We start from the raw sequence: 18794 nt of genomic DNA on the forward strand, positions 1-18794 counted from the left end.
GGAGAGAATGTTATCATCTTTTTTGGAAGCCAAAAAACTGGATAAGTTTTTTTTTTCTTTTAGAATTGGCAAAACTCAGGAGAATGGACTAAAAGACCTTAATGCATAAGTTTTCTATAAACTTGAAGTGGAAGAGGACCGAGAACCTTTATGGAGTTCTCCTGTCTGGAAAATATCCATCGTTCTCATTATTTATAGGGTGACCGCATTTACTTGGAATGCAGTAGTCTCAGTATTAAGATTACTAGTTTTCTATTTAATTTTAATTAAATTTTGAATCCTAATTAAAAATATTTACCATAGAGTTCTTTTAGACCGTATCAAAGGGATTTCTCTCAACTCTGCCCACAGAATGTATTCAATGGCACTGAATATTAAATATTTTTAATAGTAATATATTACTATAATGAATATTTAAGAAAAGGCTTACTACTCTAAGATCCACCGGAGTTTTAATTAATTTGGAGGAAAATGTGTAGTCCCAGAGCTCCCTCTAGTGGTGAGCAGCCACAGCCCACGGAGGCTCCTCTCCCAAGCCTCGTTTCGGCCACTGGCTCCTCTGCCCAGTGGTGTCCCAGGCTCCGCTGTCTGCCAGAGTTTGGGTTTTCTCCAGATCCTTCTGTGTCTGAGTACTTCTCCAACAAGGGGGTGCTTGGCTGAGCTCCCATGGGTGTGCCTGAGGTACCAGGGCCCGCCAGGGAGGGCGTGAATGCTGCCTTCAGATGGAGGCAGCGCCTTTGAATGTGCCGAGGGGTGCCAGGGCCCCGGGGTGCTGCTGTGTGGATTGCAGGTGCCTGGAGATGAAGGGTCAGGCCAGGATCATGGTGCTTCACATGGGCATTTGCATGTGTTGTTAATGGAGGCAGAGCCAGGAAAGTACAAGTGTTTGCAGAGAATGCACTGCATGCTGGTGTGGTGTGATGGGAAAATGGAATTAAGCTATTAATGAAAGATGCTGCCTGAGCACAGCAACACATGGGATCTGACAGAGCAGCTTCACGAGTCTTTGGAAGAAGATCATCAGCATATTTTTCTTCCTTTTCAACGTGGAAATCTGACTGCATTAGGGGACTGACTTCAAATGGTTCTGTTGAACAATATTTGAAACAGAGTACTGCTTTGGAGTAATAATTAATGAGAGCATTTGGACTGTTTTTTTGAAAGAAGATAAGAAACAAACTATGGAAGATAATAGCTGCCCCTGGAGACCTTGGCTCACAGTTTTACCGTACGCATCTGTGGCTGAGTCTCGACTTTCATCAGGGACGAATGTCTGGAACTTTGATAAGATCTAAGGACCTTTGGGAAATTTTAAGATTATTTTTTATAGCTGCCAGTAATTTATCAGCACTCAGTTTTCATAGAACGTTTTTACTGGATCGAGGATGTCAGATGGTTTGTTTGCTTTTGGATGGCTTTCAGGGAAGTCTTAAATGGTTTATAATAAGACCACACTGAGGGCTCCTTGAGTTATTCTTGTGTTGAATGATAGTTCTTTAAAAAGTATTTTGTGAAGGACTCTTTTTAATTCATTTTTTTCTTACAAGCGGATGTGCAAAGTGGATTTTCACGGATCAGAAAATATCGATGGTTTTATTTCTCTGTAAATGTGGATCTATGAGAAACAGTCGCAGTGCATCTCACTGTAACCATCACCTTCAGCTGTGGATTACACATGGCTTGAGTGTTCAGCTCTGTCCGTCAGCTTCATCATGAGTGTTAAAATTCATGTTAGAATGTTTGAGCCTGGAATTGTGCCAGAAATCATGGGCTTGGATAATGTTTCAGCATCAGGGTTTGTCCAACAGAAATCTATCTTTGAACATGGACACCCAGAGACAATTCTGCGTCAATTGCTGTAGCTGAGGCAGGCTCTCGCTGAGCACAGGGTGGACCATCTCTGTCGCATGGACCTTGTTGTCAGGGCTTGGGATTTTCCACTCAAGAATCCCAGGACTAGAAGTCCAGTATAAAAGTTATGGTCCAGGCTTGGCCAACAGAGAAAGGCATTTTCATGTCTAATTTATCCAGCCCAGCTCCCACCACTCAGACCCCAACGCTATTCTTCTGGCCAGGAGACTCCAGCACTGAGGTCTCTCTCATGCTTCACGCGAACCTGATCATCTCCACCATCAGCAGCTTTGGAGCAGTCAGAACAAGGCTGGTGATGGTCAGAAGGAGGACAGTGGGGTTCCAGGACATCAGGAACTTGCCCACACAGGCCCACGTGCTTTAGAAGAGCCAGGATGAGTCCAGAAGTCTCCCAGAACTAGAACAGCTCTTATGATATCTGAAGGTCATGGATTTTGAAAGATCAAAATTCAAAATTCCTGGGCTAGCATCGTGCGATAGGCCACTCTCGCAATGCCAGTCAGGGGCTGCGAGCCATTCTGTTTTTCTCTTTCGATATGGAATTCAATAAATTATACCAGCTGTTAAACAATTTACTATAAAACAAGCCTTGTGCTAGACGGTTTTGCCCAGTGTAGGCCACTGTAAGTTTTCTGAGCACATTTAAGGATGGCTAGGCTAAGCTACGATGTTGGGTAGGTTAGGTGATTAAATATGTTTTTGACTTAAAAATATTTTCAACCGGGCTGGGCGCAGTAACTCACGCCTGTAATTCCAGCACTTTAGGAGGACGAGGTGGGCAGATCACATGAGGTTAGGAGTTCGAGACCTGCCTGGCCAACATGCCGAAACCCTGTCTCTACTAAAACTACAAAAAATTATTGGGGCATGGTGGCAGGCACCCATAATCCCAGCTGGTAGGGAGGTCAAGGTTGCAGTGAGCCAAGATCGCACCACTGCCCTCCAGCCTCAGTGACAGAGCAAGACCCCCTCTCTCTCTCTCTCTCTCTCTCTATCTATCTATCTATCTATCTATATTTATATATATATATTGTTTTTCCAGCTGACAATGGGCTTGTTGGGACATACCCCATCCTAAGCTGAGGTGCTCTGCGTGCACTGCCCAGGCCCTTGCGTCTGCCCACATAGTCCACGGAGGGCCACTGCACGCATTTCCCGACATTCACTGTCTCCAGCTAGACGTCTGGGCTTCGGGGAGAAAAGGAGAGTGTTGGGAAGAAGCCACAGATTTGCAGCCATGCTTTTTTTGTGTGTGATCGGTGTAATCTTTCCTGCTTTAATGTTAAATATTAAAATGCAAGAAATTATAGTAGTGCGAAATGTAGCTGCTGAGTGCCACCCACACTAGTAAATTTCATTCCTATACTTCTAATGAACACATACACATCCTCTTCAGAGTTCACTTGTAAATCTCACAGAGCAAAGGCTAATGAGCACTCATGACTTCCTCTTAGGAAAAGCAGACCCTCTAGGGGATCTCCCTGTCCCCTGTCCCCGCTCCTACCGCTGTGGCCGTATTTCTGCCCTAATGTCAAGCCTCCTGGTGTGGAGGGAGCTCCCGGCGGGGACTCGCCACAGAGTTTTCCATGACCCTGCGGCATGGCCTGCAGCCTTCCCACCCCTTTCCCAGCGGCGGCGGCACTCAGGAAATGGTCCTGCCGATGTCTGATGGTGGTTGGGCTCAGGGAGTTGGCCTTGTGGAATTCCGGGCAGAGTTCCGCAGTCACGCACCGACTGTGAGCCATCCTTGACATCACTTCTCCTTCACTGGATGCTTGCTGAGCGCTGGCTTCAAATGTGAGGGCTTTCGTTCCTGGAATGGTTTGCAGTCTTGCTCGTAAATGGAAATCTCAAGGCGCCATATGATAGAAAGCCGCGGCAGCAGCACCAGGGTGGCGCAGGGTCCGAGCGCGAGCTTTCCCTGCGCCTGTCAGCCACTGCTGCAGACTCCGGCCAGTCTGTAACGGTGCCCAAAACTCTTAGACTGCAAAGGCATCGGGGGTCCTGTCCTGCCCAGTAACTTTTTACTACCTTTTCAAGTTTTTAGGATTCACATGCGGAATCCTACCTCACGCTGAGCTTCATGTCATGCAGTTGGCTGGTTCAGCATCCCATGACTTTCATTGAATTCAAACACTGAATGAATGAAACAATGGGATTGCCTGTGAAGAAGTTACAGGGTCAAGGTGGAGAAGGAATTGCAGTCTCCCTGATGAGCACTGCTCGTTTCCCATGAATGCCCCCAGAACGTGGACGCTGCCATACCCAGTACACTCCATGCTCAGTACCCGGACCTGGTACTCATACTCAGTCTGTGCGCAGAGGAAGCTCCAGAGTGCTGGCAGCATTTCTGTGTGTGCTTCAGTCTGTGGTGAAGTTCTGTGATCCCAGTAGTTCAGATTGCAAAAATCCGTTCAAATTTTGATTTAAAGATACAGATTCCATGTTGGCTGTTGAAACAGGCGTTACAGGGTCTTTGACCTTAGGAATTCTGATGACTGCTTATTCTAGGTATATTTTGTGTTGACATCAGTTTTGTTGTTGGTAATTATATTTTCCCTCCACGTTGAGAAGCTTCATGCTATTTCAACTTCATCTGTCCTGGGTGCTTGATTTGTATTTGGATTTCTGACTTATCTGTGACGGAAGCTTATTTGAGCATTTGATGTCCTGAATTGTGAACTTGTTTCTACAAGTATTGGAAGAGGAAGAGAAAGAATTGGGTGTTATAAAATGACTTTTTCTCCACGCATTCGAAGGATTTTTTAAGAAGTTGATGCTTGCTTTAGATAATACATTAAGCAAGAAGGTTAAGTTGCTCCATGCATGAAACCCTATTTCATGCCTAACTTAGAATGGCTAATTTTGGCGCCAGGCTCATTCTCCATGTTGCATTCCTTCATCTGTACAGACAGCGGCACTCTGTTCTCCCGCCACGCGTGCTGAGTTTCGTCATCTGAGGACCCAGTGGTCATCCTCTCCGTTTTTGGCATAGAAATTCCCTGTTTTGACTAGTGCCCTGCATTGCACCGATGGTCAGAAACGAGACCACAAGGTGTAGTTGCATGAAAACTTTCCATGTAATATTTTTCAAGTTTCTCATTTCTCTCTTCCATTTTAAGTAGTCATTGCTGTGACAGACGATGGCTGTGGGTTTCATTTTTGCCTGACAGGAGGTCTGTGGCCGCCATGGATTTTCGGACCTTGCCTTGAGCACACCATGGGAAATGGATGATCGAGGGGCCTGTTCTCTGACTCCTGACTGTGCACATTCGCCTTGAGCTCCAGAGGAAGGGGGGTCATGGAGGTCACGGTTGTTGCATTGCCAGTAGCAGCTGCAAAGTCTGGCTTGGACACTACTGACTCCAATAACCTTTGTACAACTTGTCCAGCTCTTTGCTGTTCTTACAATCCCGGTGGAGATGTGCTAAAAGCTCAGAGGAATGATTTGGCCCCCATATAGCATGCTAGTCGCCAGCTAACTGTATAGCTGTTTAAGTGCTTATCCTGTCTGTTTGCGCTGCCCTGGTTCCCATAATAATCTTGGACAGGGTGCAGAGTATTAGATTATTCGTGTGCACTTTTATCTGAACAAAAGATTAAGAATGTTAAAAAAGAATGTGGGGAATGGCAAGACCCATGTGCATGGAGGAGTCACTTCCTTCTTAGCTCCTTCATTTCAAAGCTCTGGGGAGACATAGATTGCTTAAGCGTTCTGGTGACATTGGGAAAGAATGTGTTCTTGCGGTAAATGCAAGGTCTGGGAATTCAGATTTCTGTGTTCTGTTCCCAGCAGCATGAGGGGTCACCCAGTGACATGTGAAAGTCAGTGAAGCATTGGAATCTTTCCCTATCTGTGAAATGGACATAGAAGGGTCGGTACCTTGGGCTAACGTGAAGCTGGTGAATTGTTGAATATTCTGCTGGGAACCGGCTTGCTCTAGTGACCCAGAAAGAACAGGGACTGTGGTGAAGGCTGACCTCATTTCTATTTCTGGCTGTAGTGCTGACTCAGTGAGAAACTAGGAATCAGTGAATCTGGCTCCGGTCCTCCGTGCATTCCATGGTTAAATCGAGAATTATAAAATCTTATCATTGTGTCTCATGGCGATACTGCCAGTGCTAATCAAGTACTAAAAATACTCCACCAAGTGTATTAGAAAGCTTCTGCATGGACATGCCTTTCTCATTTCCGTCCTATCTGATGCTGGGTTATTTGTGGCGACAAAGTCCATATTTATTTATTTATTTTAGCCAGCTGTTTGGAGTTCAGTCCTATTCTGGTTTGAGGAGGCTCTTCCTACATCCAAAAATTGGGTGGCCCAGATTGCTGACCTTGTGCCCCAGAGCTCCTCACAAGGGATTTTCTGCCCTTGTGTCCTGGGGCCATCACTGCAGGCGAAGGATGGGTGTGTTTAAGGAGCTCTTCATCTGAACAAGTCTTGGTCTGCAAATGTTTCTCCTTCCGCACTGGCACAGGCCTCAGGGAGAAGGAGCCAGCCTTCCCTGTCAAACCTTGGGCTCAGAGCCTCGTGGGGTCATGGCTGCTCCTCTGGCCGATTCCCTGGATGCTGCTGGCCTGAAGGGGCAGTGCCACACTGTGGGGCTTGAGGTCTTTCATCCACTGACCATTTTATTCAGTTCTCTAGCGTTTGAAACGATCTCTCCCAAATTAACCGCATACTGTGTCTAGACTCCTGACATATACTTCGAATGAAACACACAGCTCTACGGAGGCCTGGTGGTTGAGTTCCAGGATTGTAAGCTCCTTGCCACATTTGTAAAAGTGCGGCAGGCAGTTAATTCACCAGTAAGTACCAGGGCTGGCTGAGTGGCTTGGGGAGAAGGACGACTGGATGTTTATGTTATGTAATGTATAGCTGGTCAGTTTATTTTTACTTTAAACTAACACAACTTTGAGAAAAGCACTGAACACCGAGTAATCCTACCAGTAATCTCCAAAGTGCCTGCCTTCTGTTTTTCAGTCAGCTAATAATGGCTACTTAATCTACTCAGTTCCTATGGTAAGACTGCATTAAAGTCCACATGCTGTAAAGCAAATACATCTTCTTGATTTCTTATCATAGTTATGGGTTTTTGTTTGTTTGTTTTTTGAGATGGAGTCTCACTCTGTTGCCTAGTCTTGAGTGCAGGGGCACAATCTCAGTTCACTGCCACCTCCTCCTCCCAGGTTCAACTGATTCTCCAGCCTCAGCCCCCTGAGTAGCTGGGATTACAGGTATGTGCCACCACACCTGGCTAATTTTTTCATTTTTTTAGTAGAGACAGGGTTTCGTCACGTTGGCCAGGCTGGTCTCGATCTCCTGACCTCAGGTGATTCACCTACCTCGACCTCCCAAAGTGCTGGGATCACAGGTGTGAGCCACCATGCCCGGCCCAAAACACACTCTTGAAAGACATTTCTCATGAAAGCCCACCATCACCCCGTGATGGTTCAGGGGAGGCTCAGCATCTTGCGTGAGGTCCACACTGTGGACTCTGCCCACTCACACCTCCTAACGGTCTCCTAAGAGGAAGATGCCTTGGAAGTTGTCACAAAATCTCAGCGCTGAGACTGTCACTAACAAGAGAGGTCCACTGATAGTGCGAAATCATAACTAGTTCAGCGAAAAATCCCTCACTATTTGTTATTCTATTTACCCAAGAAATCATTTGGCATTTAGTATATCCAAAGCATCGTGCCAGGAATGAGGTGTGACTCCTGCCCTCAAGAGTTTAAAGCACAGTAGAGCGAAGCTGCCTGAAGTCGTTGTTGCTGTCTGTTTCCATACACTCACTGCGGGCTTGTGCAAGGCTGGATGGTAGTTAGATTAACGATGGGAATTGGCTCGTAGGATCATGGAGGCTGAGGAGTTCCATGATCTCCCACCTGCAAACTCGGGTGCCTGAACTGTAACTCGGGCCAAGGCCAGCTGCTGGAGAGCCCACGGGCTGCTGGTGCAAGTCCCTGAATCTGAAGGCCGGAGGACCCGGAGTTCTGATGGCCGCGGGCAGGAGAAGATGGGTGTCCGAGTTCCAGAAGAGAGAGAGCTGGCTTCTGTTCTGCCTTTTTGTTGTATCCGGATCTCAGCTAACAACAGTACCTCGTCACCTTGGGAGAGGGAAGGCCGTCCTTACTGTCCACGTATTAGAATGCCAATCTCTCGGAAACACACCCAGAAATCCTGCTTTACCGGCTATCTGGGTATCTGTGACCCAGTCAACTTGACACCTAAAATTAGCCATCGCGGGCCAGGCGTGGTAGCTCACACCTGTAATCCCAGCGCTTGTGGAGGTCGAGGAGGGTGGATCACCTGAGGCCAGAAGTTCGAGGCCAGCCTGGCCAACAAGGTCTCTTCTAAAAACACAAAAATTAGCCAGCGTGGTGGTAGGTGCCTGTAGTCCCAGCAACTTGGTAGGAGGCCGGAGAATCACTTGAACCTGGGAGGTGGACGTGACAGTGAGCCAAGATCACGCCACTGCACTCCAACCTGGGCAAGAGAGTGAGACTCCATCTCAACAACAACGATAGCAAGGAACACAATCAGCCATCACAGTTGCACCCGTTCCTTCCTCTGCTTCTTTTCCCTGACTTGTGTTCCCTGACTTGTGTTCCTCTGCTGCAGGGTGAAAGAGGCCTCCCAGGGTTACAGGGTGTCATCGGGTTTCCCGGAATGCAAGGACCCGAGGGACCACAGGGACCACCTGGACAAAAGGTAAGCACGCTGTGGGATGGGGGGTGGGGCGGATGGGGGATGGGGTGGGAGCAGATGAGCTTGGCTGGGAAACGGGGGGTGGGGTGGATGGGGTGGGGGTGGGGCGGATGGGGGCTGGGGGTGGGAGCAGATGAGCTTGGCTGGGAAACGGGGGGTGGGGTGGCTGGGGTGGGGGTGGGGCGGATGAGCGCGGCTGTGAAATGGGGGTGGGGTGGAGGGAAGATTGCCTGCGTTTCTGAGATGACAGTGATCCATGACAGCAGCGTGTCTATTCTGTTCCAGGGTGACACTGGAGAACCAGGACTACCCGGAACAAAAGGGACAAGAGTGAGTAGGGCTGCCGCTCGCAATCGATGATTCCCTGCGTGGGATGGGCCCGCTTCCAGGCTTCCAGGCACCGTTCCCCTCCGTTCTCCGAGCCCTCATCCTCCGCCTCGGCCCCCAGCTCACGCAGCAGGGGCGGGCAGGGCAGCCAGGAGCAGCCCGGGACCCCCTGAGCCCCGGTCTTTCCCGCGGGCCAGTGCACAGGCTGAGCTCCTTAGTCCCGGGTTCTGCAAACTCACTTTCCCCTATTTGTGGCTCTTCAGGAAACTCTTCTGGGCATTTTTTAATTTTGGGGAAGGGGCAGCTGATGCTGCTAGACAGCGGCGACTTCATTGAATGGAAAAGTCACGGTATTTTTAGGCCAGGCTAACTTTTCCTCCTCTCCACCTCTTACTGAAGATGAAATGGGGCAGAGTTATTTTGTGCATGGTGTCCTTATGTTTGAAGGGATCACAGTTAGGTTTTCAAAAATTCATCTTTTAATTTTTTTTATTTCAATGGTTTTTGTGGTCCAGGCGGTTTTTGGATAGGTGGACAAATCATCACTTCAGTGGTGACTCCTGAGATTTTAGTGCACCTGTCACCCAAGCAGTGTACACTGTACCCGCTATGCAGTGTTCTGTCCCTCACCCCCTCCCAGCCTTCCCTCCACCAAGTCCCGAAAGTCCACCGTATCGCTCTCCAGCCTTTGCATCCTCATAGAGAGCTGCCGCTTGTGAGTGAGAACATGTGGTATATGGTTTCCCATTCCTGGGTTACTTCCCTTAGAATAATGGCCTCTAGCTCCATCCAATTTGCTGCAAAAGACATCATTTTGTTCCTTTTGATGGCTGAGTTGTATTCCACGGGGCGTATATTCCACATTTTCTTTATCCACTCATTGGTTGGTAGGTAGGTAGATCGGTTCCCTATTTACGCAGTTGCGAATGGCAGTAGTGTGCTTTTGGTGTAGAATTGCTCCTGTAAGCCTGGGCGGTGTGCCCTGGGCTGTGCCCTCTGCTGCCTCTTGTGCAGAGTGCACTGTCTGCTTTGTGTGTGTGTTCTGGACACCAAAAATGAGGGCAGGACTCTGTTAACCGGGCAGGTGTGTAGGAGGAAGTAAGGTTTCCCAGCCCTTCACTGACAGGCTTTCCTTCCACCCTCGCAGGGGCCCCCAGGAGCGTCTGGCTACCCTGGAAACCCAGGACTTCCCGTACGTATAGAAAATGCACTCTACTTGTTTCATGGAATATTTTTCCATCAGGTGATTTTCTATTTGGGTTACATTTTCACCTCCTTAATCACAGGGTATTCCTGGCCAAGACGGCCCGCCAGGCCCCCCAGGTATTCCAGGATGCAACGGCACCAAGGTAAGTCCAGAACCGAGACCCTCCTTTTCGAGCGTGTTTATATAATTTTGCATATTAAGGAGTCAGGGAGTGTGATTCTGTTAACCGAGTTTTATTTACCACAGTTGGAAAGTTACTTGTCCTGAAGTTTCCTTTATTTAGTAAGGAAATACAGTTTTCCCATATTTAGTGTAGCAGAAAAATATAATTGTTCCTTTCTTTTTTGGTAGACTTTTATCCTAAAATTGCTTTTAAGCACGAAACTTATTACCTTTAATCAATTACCACACCAAGTAGGAAAATGCCATTATGAGCCTTTGCCCCTAATAACGATACTATCAAGTATATTTCTTCTTTCACAAAGTGGTACACAGTTGCATAGCTTGTGACCAGCTGTTTTTAAGAAAAGACTTTAACCAGCAGATGAAGGGTAGGGCCAAGTAACTCATGTGGTGTCAGGGGTGGTGTGTGTGCCCCGCGCAGTGCGCGCAAATGATGCTCTGCTGTCTCCCCAGGGAGAGAGAGGGCCGCTCGGGCCCCCCGGCTTGCCTGGCTTCACTGGAAATCCCGTGAGTATAGGGTTATTTAAGGGCAGAACTTCTTTCTTTTTATAATTTCTTTCTTCTCATTCCATTTCCGTTTCTTTCTTTGCTTATGTTTTAATAACTTATATTTTATGTATAATATTATATGAACATTTTTAATGTTAATGATATTTTTGAGAAAAACAAAACTGACACCAAAATTTTCTTTTTTAGGGACCACCAGGCTTACCAGGAATGAAGGTACATTTTATTTTATTTGATGTTGCTTTATTGGATTCATGACAGGGAATCTGTTTAAACAAGTGACATAAAAACACATTTTCTTTAAACCGCTTTGGCCGATCGATTGCTTCTGAATACGTTCGTTTCCCTAAACTCTGTTACATTAGAAGACTGTGTAAGCAATATGCAAACTCAGATCTTCAACTAACGTTCAGACACCTGGCATGGTTTCTTAATGGGGAGTAAGCAGCAGACGAGGCCTGGTGTGATGGCAAAGGCTCATTCCACCCGAATCAGGGAGGGCAGTCAGGAGGACGGGGCTCCCCAGGCACCTCTCAGACTTCCAAGGAGGGAACCGGGACAGCTTTTCCCGGGCGGGGTGTTTCCGTCATGGGCTTGGTTGCTGGCATCAGCCCAGCCTCAGACTGTGCACTCCGGTAATGTGTGTGTTGTGCTCAGATGCAGGCTGCGGACCTCAGGCATCCGGTGTCGGGAGCTTCCCTGTCAAAGGGAGGCTTCCAGGTCTCAGCAGCCACAGTAGAGATAACTGCTTACCTGAATGAGGCTGAGAGTTCCCGTGCTCCTGTGATTCAGAACACACAGGAAATTAATCCCCATTGTAACCCTGTGTGTTAGAGTGCTCCAGAGATACAGAACCAGTAGTGTGTGTGTGTGTGTGTGTGTGTGTGTGTGTGTGTGTAGCCAGAGAGAGGAGAAACTGCTTCTAAAGCATTGGGTCTCATGCTTGTGGGGCCAGAAAGCTCAAAACTTGTGGGGCGTGCGGACAGGCCGGACACCAGGGAAGACGCGGAGTTGCAGTCTTGGGTCCAAAGGCCGCGTGTGGGCAGAATTCCCTTCTTCTCCAGGGAGATTGGTCTTTTATCCTCTAAGGCCTTCAACTGATTGGATGCGGCCGACCAGCATTATGGAAGGTCATCTGCTTTATTCAGAGTGTACTGATTCAGGTGTTAATCTCATTTTAAAAATGCCATCACAGCAACATCTGGACTGGTGTTTAACCCAACAATGTGGCATAGCCAAGTTGACAGATAAAATTTACCATCACATCCTGCTTTTTTTTTTTTTTTTTTTTTTTTTTTGAGACGGAGTTTTGCTCTTATTACCCAGGCTGGAGTGCAATGGCGCGATCTCAGCTCACCTCCTGGGTTCAAGCAATTCTCCTGCCTCAGCCTCCCTAGTAGTTGGGATTACAGGTGTGGGCCACCATGCCCAGCTAATTTTTGTATTTTTAGTAAAGACGGGGTTTCACCATGTTGACCAGGACGGTCTCAATCTCTTGCCCTCGTGATCCACCCGCCTCGGCCTCCCTAAGTGCTGGGATTACAGGTGTGAGCCACTGTGTCCGGCCACATCCTGCTTTTATAGAAATATTCATCCTGCGCCTTTTCTCAAAAGAGAATTCTTATTTTGTGGGAAGAGCCTGTGGTCATGCAGTAGTCTTTCAACGAGAGGCAGGGGCGCTTGTCTAGATGGGGGGACAGTCAGGTGGACAGTGTTACGGCCCCTTTGTTTGGCCGTCTCCACATTCAGTCCTGGCTGCGGCTGAGCTGACCATGGAGCAGTTAACGCTGGTCGGGAAGATGCTGGCCATGATGGAGACACGGCCAGGCTGTCGATTTCCGGTTTACACAGGGCCTGAATCCCAGACGCGGGCTAGTCCCGTAACAGTAACGTGTGCCAACTGCTCACTGAGTTTTAAGCTTCTTCACCTGAATGTCAATGTTTGCAACTTTCTTTTTTCTTTCTCCATCCTCTAGGGTGATCCAGGCGAGATACTTGGCCATGTGCCCGGGATGCTGTTGAAAGGTGAACGAGGATTTCCCGGACCCCCAGGACTGACGGTAAGCATTTGCTGGATGTTTATGAACATGTGCCAGTGTACCCCCCACCCCCCAGGTTCACGTCTTAACTCATTTCTTTCCCAATGCATTCTAGGGCCCACCAGGACTGCCAGGGCTTCCAGGCCCTGTTGGGCCTCCAGGATTTACCGGACCACCAGTAAGTTTTGGGGCTGTCTCTCCAAGGCAGTCATTTAAAGGACAACCATATTGAGGTGTGAACATAAATAATAATTTAGTAAAAACTTCACACGGTCATGGTTGCTCTTAATTTGGACATGGCAGAATCAGCTTCCCTCTTACTAAACATCTGGCTGGCAACCCGGTTTTCATATCCCCAGAGCTGTGGGACAGGGATGATGGTAGCATCATAAACCGGTATCCTGAAACAGGTAATGCAGTCATGACTGTAGGGGCTGGCTGGGTATTGCTGATAGCCACAGTCTGTGGGAGTGAGTTCAAAGATGGACAGGCACGCTCTGCCCTGGGTGGCTGCACCGTGGAGCAGGGGAGAAGGATTGGTAGTGATATGGTCACACCTGAGGCTCCTGTACCTGCCAGGAGCGGGGAGCGAGGGGAAGCCCAGGAAAAATATTTAACAAATGAATGTGACCATGTTGACCGGAGAATCTTAAGATAACGTTGGCCTAAAGAAGCACTTAAAGCTCCCTAGAGTTGTGAATCCTATTTAATTAAAATGCTGTCTCTCCCAGGGCCCCCCGGGTCCTCCCGGCCCTCCAGGTGAAAAGGTAAAGGTTTTTTTCTTTTCATTTTTTGCCCTTTGGTATTCGTATAAGGCTATCATGAAATTGCTATGGCTTATTCTTCTCCTTCTTTCAGTCTGTAAAAAAATTGGCAAATTAACACTATCTTTATCTAAAGATATTTTTAAGTATCATCTATCATTTATTATCTATTAATCATCTATCAATTTGTTGATCTTTTCTTTCATTCACCCCTTAGTCAATACTTTGGAATCGCTGATATTTCCTTTAGTTTTCTAATGCAAGAATTTGAAAACTGTAAATTTAAAAAAAAGGTCTTAGAATCTCTGCTCAGTAATGCTTTAAAAACTTTTTTCATAGCCATTGAATACAGCGTGATCGTTACTTTGCAGAAAGTTTTATGATGGTTATGCGACAAAGCTATTGCCTGAAATCTACTGTCTTACTGCATTTTGTGTGAGGTTTGTAGAATGACTTTGAGCGAAGTTGACAAGTCCAATAATGAAAGCGTGGTTTTTAATCCACAGGGGCAAATGGGCTTAAGTTTTCAAGGACCGAAAGGTGACAAGGTGAGTGCACATTGCTCTGGAGTGCTTTCATGTTGAAAATCACAGTCCTCAGCTGACGGCTCCCACCTCCGGGTCAACGTTTAGACTTTCTAAGTGTAGTTACTCTTCTCTACATGCTCTCGCATTACGTGGTGTTTTCCTTAAAATGCCAGCATTATGGAATTTATTCTAGCTTCTTCAGTACACTGAATTTGTGAGAGTGCTCTGTGGTCTGACGGGCAGAGAACAACGAGGCTAATGCCAATGATCTGTATAAAGAGTTCAATCAAACTCTTCTTCCTCAGTGATGAGGTCAGACCTAGGATTTATAAGCATCCAATTGAGGACTTGACGCTGTAAGCCTTGCTGTGCTGAAGTCCATCCGCAGGAGAATTCGGACTAGCTCGGTTGGAAGTGGCCTCCTCACCACCAGCCTCTCTTCTCGGAGGCGGGAAGGTCCAGGGCCGTCTCCAGGAGCCCTGGGACGAGCACAGTTGGCAGTGGGCCCCTCACCGTCGGCCTCTCTAATCAGAGGCAGGCAGGCCCAGGGCCAGGTGGGTGTGGGAGGAGATGCAGTGTGGAACCGGGAGGGCACGGACCGTGGCAGCCGACTTCACCCTGCAGAGAGGAGGCAAGTGGTGGGTCCCTGATCCTCTCCAGGAGTTTCCCTGGATCAGACCAATGAAGCAGGCGCTGGCTAAGACGAGCTGCCTGCCGTTGCTGCAACCAGCCTGTGGAAGGGCCAGACTCCCCTCTGGCATCCCAGCTGGTGGAGGCCATTGCAGCTGGGGCACCCACTGGAGTGGGGCCTGGATGGATCTGGACGTGCAGGTGGCCTCTGCTTGCCACCCCAGATTTTGGCCCATTGTTTTCATAAACTTTGCTGTATGATGACTCTGAAATGGATGCCCTTGTAATGCTGAGGTGTAGCCAGCAGTTAGGATGCCTGAGGAAGGAGACTCTTGATGGTTGTCTTATTTTGGGGTTACCTAAAATGCCTTCTTTTTTCTCAAACTCTGTTAGGCAGTTTGTATTCCTTTCCTCTGAAGCCAGTATAACCTACACAGGCGCAGGCACGTCCAGGTGCCTTGTAGGTGCTCATATTCCACAGTTATTCCCGAGCTAGTGGCTGCCCATCCTTCTGTGGCCCCAGGGAAGTGAAATTCTCCTGGCTTTAGATACTTACTGTGCCATCTTCCTACTGAAATTTTCTGCAGAGGCAAGGATGATTAGAATACAATAGAGTATAATTACATTTTAAAAATAGGTGTTTTATTTTAGGCTTTTACCTCTCTGTATTTTTTCGTCTTTGAATAATTGTTTCTATGCCTAATTAATTTCACATTTTTATGTCGACAGGGTGATCAGGGGGTCAGTGGGCCTCCGGGAGTGCCAGGACAAGCTCAAGTTCAAGAAAAAGGAGACTATGCCACCAAGGGAGAAAAGGTATGAATGGGCTTCATCCAGAGAATACTGATTTTCTAATTTTGGACAAATTCCAAGCGACAAAGAGAAACTGGGTGGAAACTCAGTTTTTCCAGCTACATTCAATCCTGACCTGGAAAACAGATTGACAGATCGTTCATTCCATAAAATAGGAGCACCTTCGAGAGCAGAGGCAGCTGGAACCGGGTTGGTCTAAGCCTCCTCTGAGGCTCACCTCCTGGATCAGCGCTTCTTAAATGTGCCCCCGGTTCTGTATGGCTTGGTCAGCAGGAGGGAGCCGGGCTCGGGGGCAGGAGGAGGGCAGGGCCGGTCATCGTGGGTCAGGCATGACGAACTCTGCCTTCCTCCGTTTGTGCCAGTGCTAAGTGACTGCTGGAGGTCGACGTGACTTTATTTGTTAATGTAACAGAAAACGAGTGCTTTTCTCCCTGTCGTGTGTTTAATGTAGCATACAACAATTGATACAGCTGTTTGATAGTGCTTATCTGTTCCTCTAATTCTTTCAGGGCCAAAAAGGTGAACCTGGATTTCAAGTAAGTACTCACCTTCTGCCTGTTATTTTTAGGTCAGAGACCATAAAGTACCGATCTAAGTTACAAGCTTATTTCACCTCAAGTTTAATGTTTGTCTGATTTAACATTTCGCTTAAATAGACGAATGAATCTCTTTGTCTTTTTGTTCATTTAAGGGAATGCCAGGGGTCGGAGAGAAAGGTGACCCCGGAAAACCCGGACCCAGAGTAAGTGGTTTCCAAAACCCTTTGATCGTGAAACAGTTCTTTCATGCCGGAAGTCGCAGATTCATAGAAACATGAGAATGGAAAAGCTCGCAGGGATTTCTAGTTTATCTCTTCTTGCCCTGACGTGCTTTCCCGAGACTCTCCTGAGCTGTATCATCTGCAAGGCCTCCCAGGAAGGCGAGGTCCTTCCCTGTTTATGGATCAGCCTCTGGCTGTGGAAAGAGGCTTCCGAAGAGCCCTGGACCATCCCTGAAACCTTCGGTCCTGCTCTGTCCAAGAGCAGCAGGCTGGCTGGACTTTACCACCCGGAACACCAGACCGTGTCTGCACAGCCATGAGCCCGAGAGGCTGAGATGCTTCTCACTTTGGGGATGGTGGCGGTGTGAGACCTATCCCGCTGCTGGGTAGGTCTCTGGGATGGTTCTGGTTGCTACCTGGAAATAACATGCGGAAACCTGTGTGAAATAAAGCATTTGCATAAGCTGGCAAATACTCAGCTGCCAATAGGCAGACTTCTCTGATGTGAGCTTGGCTACCGGGATACAATCATATTTTAGAAGGACTCTGTTCTTTAAAAATGGAGTTCTCTTCTATTGCACCTGCTCACTGACTCATCACGTACTGTATTACTTATTGTCGTGGTGTTGCCGACTCGCATGGAGCCCTCCTTTACCTTGCTTGTGATTTCATAAAAGAGACAACGTATTAAGCTATCTGAATCAGAGCTTTGGTGTTACATCCTAGTTACTGTTTTTTTTTTTTGAGACGGAGTTTCGCTCTTGTTACCCAGGCTGGAGTGCAATGGCGCGATCTCGGCTCACCGCAACCTCCGCCTCCTGGGTTCAGGCAATTCTCCAGCCTCAGCCTCCCGAGGAGCTGGGATTACAGGCACACGCCACCATGCCCAGCTAATTTTTTGTATTTTTAGTAGAGACGGGGTTTCACCATGTTGACCAGGATGGTCTCGATCTCTCGACCTCGTGATCCACCCACCTCGGCCTCCCAAAGTGCTGGGATGACAGGCTTGAGCCACCGCGCCCGGCACATCCTAGTCACTGTTATTATTTATTAAAAGTAACATTTGCATCTTTACTCTACAGGGAAAACCTGGAAAAGACGGTGACAAAGGCGAGAAAGGGAGCCCTGTAAGTGTTTCTGCAGCTTTCACAAGCCGGCCCACTGTTGCTGTCACTGGCCTCTGATGATTGCTGCTTCTCTCTGGTTTCAGGGTTTTCCTGGCGATCCCGGGTACCCAGGACTCGTAGGCCGCCAGGGCCCGCAGGTAAACACTGGCACTATTGTGAGTCTTTATCTTCACTTTCCAATTCAACCCAGAAGTCTGCTTATTCTTTCCTAGAATAAAGGACCCTGTACTCAAGGGAAAAAAAATGGTTTATGCTTCTTATGGAAAAAACACAATTTAGTGGTTTCCTTTGTCTTCAGGATTAAAAAATAAAATGAAAATACATGAGATGTGCCACCCAGTCAAGTTTTGATGTCTTTTTTTGGTAGTAGATTTTTTTTTTTCCTGATCATAAAACAATAGGAAATATGGAAAGATATCAAGAAGAAAAGAAAGCTTCCCTAATTTTTTCTACGACCTTCTCAGAATCGTCCAGAGTCCGCATCGTCCCCGTGTGCATACACAAGCAGGCAGTTTGTAAAGGTGACAGTGAACCATAGAACTGACTTTTTCACGTAATCATGAGAGGAGGATCTATTTCAATGTCCATCAATGTAATTATGAACATCCCTGCCTTTTGTTGCCTGGTATTTGGGCCGTTTCCGAATGTATCTGCTTACAAGTATTTTTGCTCACTTGTCTGGTTGTTTTCTGTCAAATTCTTAAAAGTGTAATAGTGGGGTCCACGTGGGGACACTTGTTTTGAAATTTTTGCCATATGCAACCAAATGGCCCCAGAAAGTCCTTCTGCCAGGCCAGGGCCCTTTTCGTTGGGGAATTAACAAACAAACAGAAAAACTCTAAAAAATATTTATCAATCTTACAGGCAGAAAAAAATCTCATTATTGCTTTAGTTTTCTCTCTTACGATGAGACTAGGTAATGTAAATCTTTACTAATACAAGAGAGAATTCTGGACTATTCATCACCAGCGGTGAGTGGAAAGCTGGGGAGAGGCCTGCGTAGCCTACCGGTAATTTATTAAAGCCAGAGACAAAGGGAGAACTCCTTGGCCTTAATTTTTGAGGAAGTAAAATCCTGTAAATTTTAAATAGTAGGTATATTTAGAACATAGTGGCTGAGATATTTATGTCCTCTAGATATTTCTAAAATTTGGTATTCATATAAGAAAATTCAAAACATTCCATTTTTGTTTACTGTTTTAATATAAAAGGAAAAAATATACATTCATGTCATAATGTACATATTTTTGGGCTGTTTAAATCATTTTGATGATGTTAATATAAAAATATTTGATATGAAACGGTTAATTTCTTTGGGTTTTTCA

General features: G+C 47.0%; 1 protein-coding gene across 1 annotated transcript in view; it reads left to right on the top strand.

The window, feature by feature from the left end:
• The window catches only part of COL4A1 (collagen type IV alpha 1 chain), a 151016-nt gene that overhangs the window by 79336 nt on the left and 52886 nt on the right, over positions 1–18794 (top strand). Inside the window, exons 3-17 of the mRNA XM_039473372.2 lie at positions 8499–8588; positions 8871–8915; positions 10060–10104; positions 10199–10261; positions 10756–10809; positions 10999–11025; positions 12786–12869; positions 12964–13026; positions 13580–13615; positions 14119–14160; positions 15499–15585; positions 16092–16118; positions 16274–16324; positions 17425–17469; positions 17553–17606. Of these exons, the coding sequence (XP_039329306.1) occupies positions 8499–8588; positions 8871–8915; positions 10060–10104; positions 10199–10261; positions 10756–10809; positions 10999–11025; positions 12786–12869; positions 12964–13026; positions 13580–13615; positions 14119–14160; positions 15499–15585; positions 16092–16118; positions 16274–16324; positions 17425–17469; positions 17553–17606 (813 nt within the window). The remainder of the gene's footprint in view (positions 1–8498; positions 8589–8870; positions 8916–10059; positions 10105–10198; positions 10262–10755; positions 10810–10998; positions 11026–12785; positions 12870–12963; positions 13027–13579; positions 13616–14118; positions 14161–15498; positions 15586–16091; positions 16119–16273; positions 16325–17424; positions 17470–17552; positions 17607–18794) is intronic.

Source organism: Saimiri boliviensis, chromosome 16 (genome assembly GCF_048565385.1).
Source record: "Saimiri boliviensis isolate mSaiBol1 chromosome 16, mSaiBol1.pri, whole genome shotgun sequence".
Lineage (NCBI taxonomy): Eukaryota > Metazoa > Chordata > Mammalia > Primates > Cebidae > Saimiri > Saimiri boliviensis.